Genomic DNA, 9,166 nt, shown 5'->3' with positions numbered 1-9,166 from the left:
ATCGGATATATGGTTTGCAAATATCTTCTCCTATTTAATTTTGCTGATGGTTTCCTTCACTGTGTAAAAGCTTTTTAGTTTGATGTTATTCCATTTGCCCATTTTTGCCTTTGGAGTCAAATCTAAGAAAACATTGCTAAGACCAATGCCAAAGAGCTTACTGCATAGGTGTTCACATCCCCCCAATCACCAGTGTTCCCCCCTTTGGGGGCTGTATCGCACTAGTTGAGAATGCATGCTCTAATATAGTGGAATCTACCCCAGGGATAGGCCTAGGTCTTATCATTCTTATAATCCCCACAATACCTTTCAACATGCAGCACTCAGAAGGAAGCAAGTCTATCCCGTGACAAGTATTTGCTGATTGCATACTCTGAGCTAAGCAATGTTTTAGAAACTGAAACTACTACAGACAAAAACCCTACCCCTCATGAAGTTTACCTTCAAAAACAATCTGTGTCTAGATAAAATTGCTTTAATCCGCACTAAGGAGCGCCGGCCAGTAAAAGTGCTCCGGCAGGAGAGAGCCTCGGGACCTGCTGACTGAAATAGGACTTGGCATTTCTTCCAGCTTGAAAATGTGCTGACGGGATTAAAAACCTGTTCATGCTGATGGAGCAGGAAATTCCGAGGAACACGAAATAGTACTCTCTTCAATCAATGTAATCCTGATTCCCAGCCCCCTCCCACAAGGCCCAGCAGGGCATTCCACTCCACGTCGCTAGGATCTTCAGGATGTCCCAGTGCTTTGCCCCGTGCTTGGCTCCTGGGCCCACCAGTGACTCTCTCTCATTGGCAATGGCTGAGAAAATAGTGGTCCAACCCACGTGTTCCTTTTAGGTCTAGAGAAGAGACCTCTCTGCTATTCCTGGGGGAGGGAAACCTTGGAGAGTCTGGAGCCCACTTCCCTCTGAGGTCCTAACCCCTCCTGGGGACACTGAGGGGACAGTGGTCTATAGAACTCATGGCAATCACAGACCTCTTGTCCACCCCCAGCTGGGAAAAGTCTCCTCTTCTCCTTCTTGCCTCCCTTCCCAGCACACCTGGCACAATCCATTCAATCAGAGTTACCTGGTACAATAGGTGAGACCAAATCCCCCCCCCCCCACACACACACACACACACTCACTGCTTTCGGCTTTTTCTGCTGCTTTGCTCTCAAAATCTCTAAGCCTTGTGATTACAAAGCCTGGGAATCTGTTTGAAATGGTGATGAAAAGGGCCAAGGTTTGGCATGAGTGATGTGGAGAAGGAAACAAATTAATATTTCAGTCTCTTGTCCTGCCACTCTAAAATCACTTTAATCTATACTCACTTTACAGAAAATTGTCCATTTGACATACTCAAGCAGCCAATCTGGACCAGAGATTCGGCAGTCTGTCCCTCTGAGATTCGACAGTCTGTCCCATGCTTCTAGATCTCTGGATCTATTTCATTCAGCAGTGAATTTTGTTCATTAGATTCCACATATGAGTGAGATCATGTGATACTTGGCTTTCTCTGACTGGCTTATTTTGCTTAGCATAATGCTCCTCAGGTCCTTAGGCAGTTAAAGGTGAAATGGTTTCAATGAGGCTGTTCTCAAGCTGTTTTGATGTGTATCAAATCCAGTCCGATAGTTACAGAGCCATAAAGGAGACTCTAATGTGGACCACATCAGTTGGCTATTCTAATCTGCTTTGCGTTATATTCTCAAAATACAGGCCAATAAAAAAATTCACACTGACAGGCCTTTCCCACCACATACCTTTGGGCATAACTAAGGACTGGGAGGGAAACTGGAAAAATGAAGTGACGATGAATAATAATAGGAAGAAACTGTAGGTAGAAGAAATGATAGATTCGTCAAGTTTGTGGTGAGTTTTCTAACAAATCAGGTATTTAAACAAAGGGAAGTTACTATTGCAAAGGAGTTAATTGACTGATGAGATGAATGTTTCTCAAACTTTAGTCATTCTGGTACCTTCCTTGCTGTTCCCCTTTGGCTATATACCACCTGTGATACAGTCTCAGAGGCCAGAACGGAAAGGGACTTAATGTTTTTGTGACTCTCCATGGCTCACAGCACACAATTACATCCGGCCTTCCATATCTGCGGATTCTGCATTTGCAGATTCAATTTTCCATGGATCAAAAATATGTGGGAAAATGTTACATTGTTACCGACATGTACTATGTAGTTAGGCCTACCATGATGGGTCAGGTTGAACAGGTGCAGACTTTTTCTTGCCACTATTCTCTAAGCATAACAACTATTAGAGTCTAACAATTATTTACATAGCATTTATATTGTATCAGGCATTATAAGAAATCTGGAAATGGCTTAAAGTATACAGAAGGATGAGCATATATTATATGCAAATACTATTCCATTTTTATAAGGGACTTGAGCGTGGATTTTGGTATCCATGGAGGGCAGGGGTTCCTATGACCAATCCCCCACAGATACCAAGAGACTGCTATATGCACAAGCAGGCTTTCCAGAAATAGCTCTTCATTTTCTCTTTTTTGTTGCGGATTCTACCTGCTGCTGGTGTGACATGAACATGCCCTTCAGTCGGTGGCCTCTCACCCTGGCTTTGAATGCTCAGTCTGGGGCCCTCTTGGCAGAGTTGTCCCCACAAGAACCCAAAATAGAAACATACAGATGGTATGCTATCCAGGAAAGAGCAATATTACCTGAGAGATGTGTTCCCAGCCACAGGTCGAACTGCTGTTATGAAGCGGGGAGGGGGAAAGTGCTCATTTTCTGCTTGGCCATACCCCACGCCCCCTCCCCCACGTGGTGTCAGTGCTGAATGTGATGAGGTACAGAGCGCGTGGCAGTGCCAGGGAGATTCCGGTGAGAAACTGCAGGGGTGTGAGCAGAGTGAGTGAAATGGGCTGGAGCTTGGTTCAGGCAGGTGGCTGCTGCTGAAGTCCAGCTGATGGTAGAAGACAGGCTCAGACTTGCCGGGAATTCCCTTTTTTTACAAGTAGCTGAAAAACCTGGATTTTTTTTAATTCAAATCATTCAGTTTTCTAATGTCATTATGTCAAAAGAGAGGAATAATTTTTTAAAGCGTATATGTATGTATATGTGTGTGTGCCTGTGTACTAGTATGTGTGTGTGTATGCTTTATTTTCTTAAATTGAGTCTTCAGCTTGTATACTTTTGTCTATATTTTAATATTTCTAGAATAAACTATTAGGAAAAATGTCACTAACTAATTTGACTTCCTAAATGTGTTGTGAGCCAAATACCCCCTGTCTGTAGGCTGGATTTGACCAACAGACTGCCAGTTTGTGATTTCTGCATAGAGTTTTAGAAAAAAGGGTCTCTGATTTTAACTTAAGGAATCATCTCTTCTCTCTTCCCATTCACACCCTGCCTCCATTCTTTCTGCACTGCCTTGCCTAGCAAAAAGGACCCCCTTCATCTAGGCAAGTGAATGACTGAGGGGCATTACAGATTGCTCAGAATATTCTTAGAATAAGTGAGCAAAGAGGACAGTATGCAGAATTGCATTGAACAGTGCCTCCTGGTATTTTATGTATTTGTTTGGTCCCAACTCCCCCTCATTCTACTCTCTCTTTTAACAAAAAAAGAGGGCAATCGCTTTGTTTTAACACGAAAGCCTGAGATATTTTGAAAGTTTGACTAACTGCATTTTCTTGTTATCTCTGTGCCTCTATTTCAGGATGGAATGGGAAACTTGAGAATCACAGAAAAAGGTCTAAAGCTAGAAGGAGACTCAGAATTCTTGCAACCCCTCTACGCCAAAGAAATCCAGTCTCGACCGGTAAGTTTCTGCTGAGAGAAAGAATTATTGTTCCTTGGGAATCAAAATCTGGGGAAGTCTATCTTGCCATCAGCTGAGTATAAAGAGTGGCATAGGGGTGATGATACAGGCAATGAGATGCATTCGAGTCTAAAGTCTTGAGTGTAATCACAGCTCAATTAAAGAACTGAAGTTTGGAAAGGTAGTATGTCCAAAGCCACACAGTTCTGAAGTAGCAGAGCAAGGATTTCCACTCAGACATATATTCTGAAGCTTTGCTGTTAACCACAGTCTCATTCCTATGCCTTTTCTCTCATTCTTCCTCTTTTGCCATGATAGAAGTGATTCCTAGATACCTGGGCTTTTATTAACCAATATTATCAAAATTAACTTTTGTTTAGGAGTGGTTTTTTTGGTTGTTTTTTGTTTCTCTGGTTTTTATTTTTTGTTTCCTGGTGGGTGGTGGAATTTGCTGGTTGGAAGGGATTATTAATACATTTGCTTTGCCTGGATTGATCCGCATCCACCTGCAAGCAAAGAGCAGCAGGAAAGTTCCCCAAAGCGTCATTTGCTTCATGTGCATTGATTAGGGTAATTAATGAAATTCAGCAACTTGATGTAGTGGGTAATTATATCTGAATGCTATATAAACTCCTGAGTTATACTAAACTGAGTGCAATTGTTGAATTGCCAACAAATGTATTTCCTTGTGTGCCTAGTGAAAGAGAGGAAGCCATGATGTTAAAATCGTCAAAAAGAACAAATCAGTTTATGTACACAATGATTATTAAATTTAACTGGAACTCACAGTATACTGGCTTGGGCACTTAAAGTACCAAGAATATTATAAACGTATCCATTGTCTTTAAGGAAACTATATCCTAGAAGGAGTAATGGAATGGAACTATAACAAGGAGGTTCGGGAGATGATTCTGCTAACAATTTATTGTATTTTCTCCAGCCATCTATCATGAGTATACAGGGTGTCCCTAAAAAATGTATACACACTTTAACAGCTGACAGCTCAATTTTGAAAATGAAATGTATTTTAATAAACACTGCCTTTATAATTATTCAAAGGGTGTATATACATTTTTAGAGACGCCCCCCCATATTTATTTTAACAAAAACATACTTTTCATGCTATTCTGTACTTTTTCCTCCAAATAATATATTAACAGTAAAATTGTATAGCTAAATAATGTTTAAAAGTTTAAGAGCTTTTTTGAGGTATGACTGATGAAGAATAAACTATACATATGTAAGGGTGCAATTCGATAAGTACTCACAGATGTATATACTTGTGACACTATCACCACAATCAAGACAATGAACCTGTGTCACCTCTAAGAGTTCCTCCATGCCTTCATCCTGTGGCAACCTCCCTACTTCCCCAACCCTGTCTGCAAGCAACCCCCCATCTACTTTCTGTCCTTTGCATTCTCTTGCATTTCTTAGAACTTCATGTAAATGAAATCAGACAATTTGCAAACCTAAATAATTTTAAGAATAAATTGTGTATGCCATTTTATCAAGATCATTTTTAACCATCGATTTATTATGCAACTTAAGAATAAGATTGTTTTTGCCTGCGATTGGGCTGTGTCTTGGTTTGGCTGAGGAGAGAGATTAGAAGTGGCTCAGGGCATAGACCGTGACTGTTTTTCTTTCGGATGACCACAGAGATAGAAATAGAGGATAACATATTAGACATGACAACAACAGTGGCATTAGTCTTTCTTTGAGTTGTCACAAAAAATGAAAATATATACCGTATTTTTCCGTGTATAAGACACTATTTTTTTCTAAAATCGTGAGACTGAACATCGAGAGGCGTCTTATACATTGAAGTCAGCCGAGAAGGGAGCCTCGTGGATGTGTAGCTGCCCATACCTTGTCGAACAGGCTTCCTCCAATCATGAGCCTTACTGTTAATGACATCAGCTGATGCTGTAATTGGAGGTAGAGGTGGAGAGTGCATAGAAGCAACAGATACCGGAGCATTCTGAACCAATAAGATGTCAAAAAATAAAAGTTAAATAACGGTAAGCAATTGTCTCATTCTGCAAAATCAAACTGAATGTAATCAGCTATGCAAAAGAGCATGAAAATAGAGCTGCAGTGAGATGATTTGGACCTCCTCCCACTAAACAGGAAGAACAACTCCTTAAGATGCCAAAAAAGAAGAAGGCCTTAAGAGGAAAACCAGCAAAATGGGCAAACTTGGAGTAGAGGCTTAAGACTTGGATTATGGAGCAGCTCCAGAGTGGCTTATGTGTGTCAACCAAACTTACTCAATGTCAGGCAAGAATGTTTGCAAGCGAAATGAACATTGTTGATTTTATAGGAAAGGCAAATGGTGCTTCAATTTCATGAGGAGAGAAGGGTTTGCCATGAGAACACGAACAAAGTTAGCTCAGAAAATGCCACCAGTTTATGAGGATGATCTCACATATATGGACAGTGACTCAGAAGACAGCAGTGATACAATAGAATTTGAAGAAATTGATATGTCTGGAACTAATAGAGATGAAGAAGAGAGCAGTGATGCAACAGAGGCTGAATAAAGTGATATGCTGCATAATATCATAGTACTGGTATGTAAACATTACCTGCGGTAATCTATATACATAAAACACTAATATGCAAATAGACTGAACAGCAGAACAACTGAACAATTGGTTGCTATGATGTGCACTGACCACCAGGGGGCGCACGCAGAACATGGCGGGTGTCGGCTATGGCGGGATGGTGGATCAGGTGAGCAGGGGCGCCAGACCAAGGCAGGGGCGCCAGTCACTGTCATCGGGGCGAGCCTCTGGTGGTTACTGAAAATGCTTTGCTCTCATGCGCCACGGTCCCCGCCGGGCACTCACACCTGCTACTGGTGCCAGCCCTGCTCACACCCGCTGCCAGTGCCCGGTGCCAGCCCCGATTGCTTGGTGCTATCAGTGGGTGTGAGTGGCAGCTGCCAGCCCCAATCACCCCTCGGGGCTTCTCCACCTCCCCCTGCTCCTGAAGGGCAATCAGGCAGCAGCCACTCACACCCGCTGCTGGCACCAGCCCCAATCGCTCCACACAGTCAGTGGGTGCGAGTGGGGCCGGCACTGTCAGCGCGTGGGAATGGCAGTGGTGGGAGCGGGGCTGCCAACAGACAGGGGAACGGGAGCTGCAGCGGGAGGGGCCAGGCGGGGGCACAGAGGATGGGCCAAGACCTGCCCCTGTGCTCACTGCAGCCTCATGGCCCACAGTTCCTTTCAAGGTGCACGAATTCGTGCACTGGGCCCCTAGTTACTAAATAAAAATGTGTTCTGTTTTATGTTTAAAATATTGATTTCTTAATTTTGGGTTGGAAAAGTGGGGGGCATCTTATACGTGGGGGCATCTTATACAAGGAAAAATACGGTATGTTGGATCAGAAAGGCAAAAGAATAAACTGGAAGCTGGTGACTTAGTGTATAGGGCTTCCCTTCCCTCAAACACAGAGATAATTGCCAGCTTAGCAAAATTGGGGTTCTGGTAGCAAAGAAGGTCTTGGGAATGACTGTTGGGCAGGCAGTCAATAGAATTTGCCATACTTATTAATCATAACCTCACACGATGGTCACGTGAACGTCACACAGAGCCGATTTCCATTCTCCACCTGGCATCCGCGGCTTATTGGTTCTTTCTGATGTACCTAACCATTGCTTACAGACTGCCTCTGGAAGACTCTTCACTGAAGGCTGACTTGCAGAATCATTTCTCCATAGGTCATAGCTGCTTCTATTTTAAGGGGCGCCTCCTTCTTTTCCCAGTGTCCAGTTGAACAAGGTTACTCAACCCCGCTAAGTAAGGATAGCTAGTGAAGCAACACTTGACTTCATTTTGGTTTTGTGTTTCATTGATCTGAGATGAATTAGATTGGGTAAGCAATCCCTGCAATGTTCAATACTGTATCTGATTTCATTATTGAAGGTTGCAACCCTGGTAAAGTCACAACACATTGATTCGGATGATAATAATCACTTTGGAAGATAAGTTGATAAGAAAGTGTTTATCTCTATAAAAACTTCCATCTGGGAGTAGAAAGAAAGCCGCGGGACTTCATGCCACTCAGAAATTAGATTGAAAAGGACACACACTAAATGAACTATTCTACCATCACATCCGAAGAACAGCTCTAAGAAGGAAACTGGAAACAACAGTGGATGATACCAGACGGGGCTTAATCATGTCTGATCCAATCACTGAGTGGATATCTCCGCTTCACAGTTTCATTGTGAGGGTGAAATGAAGTCGTTTGTGACCTGCCTTATGAACTATTGAGTGAACTATTGATATGAAGGCTTACGACAGAAGTATAGTTAATTCACAGTGTTTTCTTTTAACATGAATTTGTTTCTGATGTTTAAATACCTAGAGATTTGACTTCTTTTTAAAAAAAATCTACATTTTCTGAGTCTCATGAAAAAATCAGAAACCCTGGCAAAGTGGTTTGATCTTCCTAAAGACGAGCCGAGTAGCAGCTGCCTCTCTGGGAGGGCGTCTGTTCTGCAGTTTGCCACAGGCTCCCCTAGTCACTACTGTCTCCGTCCCAACCTCTTCACGCGTTTCTGTAATGAGCCCTTGAGGTTCCCTGAGGACGCAGCTCCTGGTTTGTGAGGATGAGATGTGTGTATCTCATCATGCAGAAGGCCAGAAATGAGGTCGACTTCTTAGGATTCTAGTCACTCGTGGCTCCCTGTTCCTCCCTTCTTGTTTCTCTCTCCTTTGCCTCCATTTCTCCTCGTGGTCTGAATCATGTGAGTTTGAAATAGTAGCCAGCTCAGTGACAACAAAACAGATCACGAATGGGGAGGAGGCAGACAAGTAACAGAAGGTGAAACTGTGGAATTGGCTTGCTCTGCCTGACGGGGGGGAAAAAAAGTAATATGGGATGGCAGACAAGCATAAGCCTTGCCTGAACAGGCTCTGCTGACGATGATTTAGTTGCGATGCGTAGAGCCCTGTCTCTCTGGTTAGTTTAGAAACCAAATGAAGGCTGCGGTGGCTTCTCCCCAGTAAGCAAAACAGCTTCAACTCCCAGTTGAACATATTGCACACAAAACAGTATTTTCCGTGCCACTTGCATGGAACATGAACATCTTGCTGTCTTTAATTAAGAAGTTAACTGGACCGTGAAGTATTGCCTGAGTAAATAAAAGTGATTTGTACTAAGTCAGAGGGGTGCAGTAGGCATCTTTGCCTTCCTTTGCTCACACATAAATTATGGAGATTATTAAAACTTGGAAGGGCCACCTATAAGCCCATCTGTACTGGGAAGCTGATTGCCATTCCCAAAATGTATCTCCCTTTCTACTTGTCGTGATTTATTGTGGACAAGAGCGGGAACCGGCTGCTTCCTCTTCTTCTTTAAACAGATA

General features: G+C 42.8%; 1 protein-coding gene across 1 annotated transcript in view; it reads left to right on the top strand.

The window, feature by feature from the left end:
• Positions 1–9,166, top strand: part of SGCD (sarcoglycan delta) — a 293,165-nt gene that overhangs the window by 141,138 nt on the left and 142,861 nt on the right. The window contains exon 3 of the mRNA XM_006089085.3: positions 3,681–3,782. Within this exon, the coding sequence (XP_006089147.1) occupies positions 3,681–3,782 (102 nt within the window). The remainder of the gene's footprint in view (positions 1–3,680; positions 3,783–9,166) is intronic.

This window comes from Myotis lucifugus, unplaced genomic scaffold (genome assembly GCF_000147115.1).
Source record: "Myotis lucifugus unplaced genomic scaffold, Myoluc2.0 scaffold_56, whole genome shotgun sequence".
In the NCBI taxonomy this organism is placed as follows: domain Eukaryota; kingdom Metazoa; phylum Chordata; class Mammalia; order Chiroptera; family Vespertilionidae; genus Myotis; species Myotis lucifugus.
Note: the sequence above shows the minus strand (reverse complement) of the source record. Positions and strands in the feature narration are given on the sequence as shown.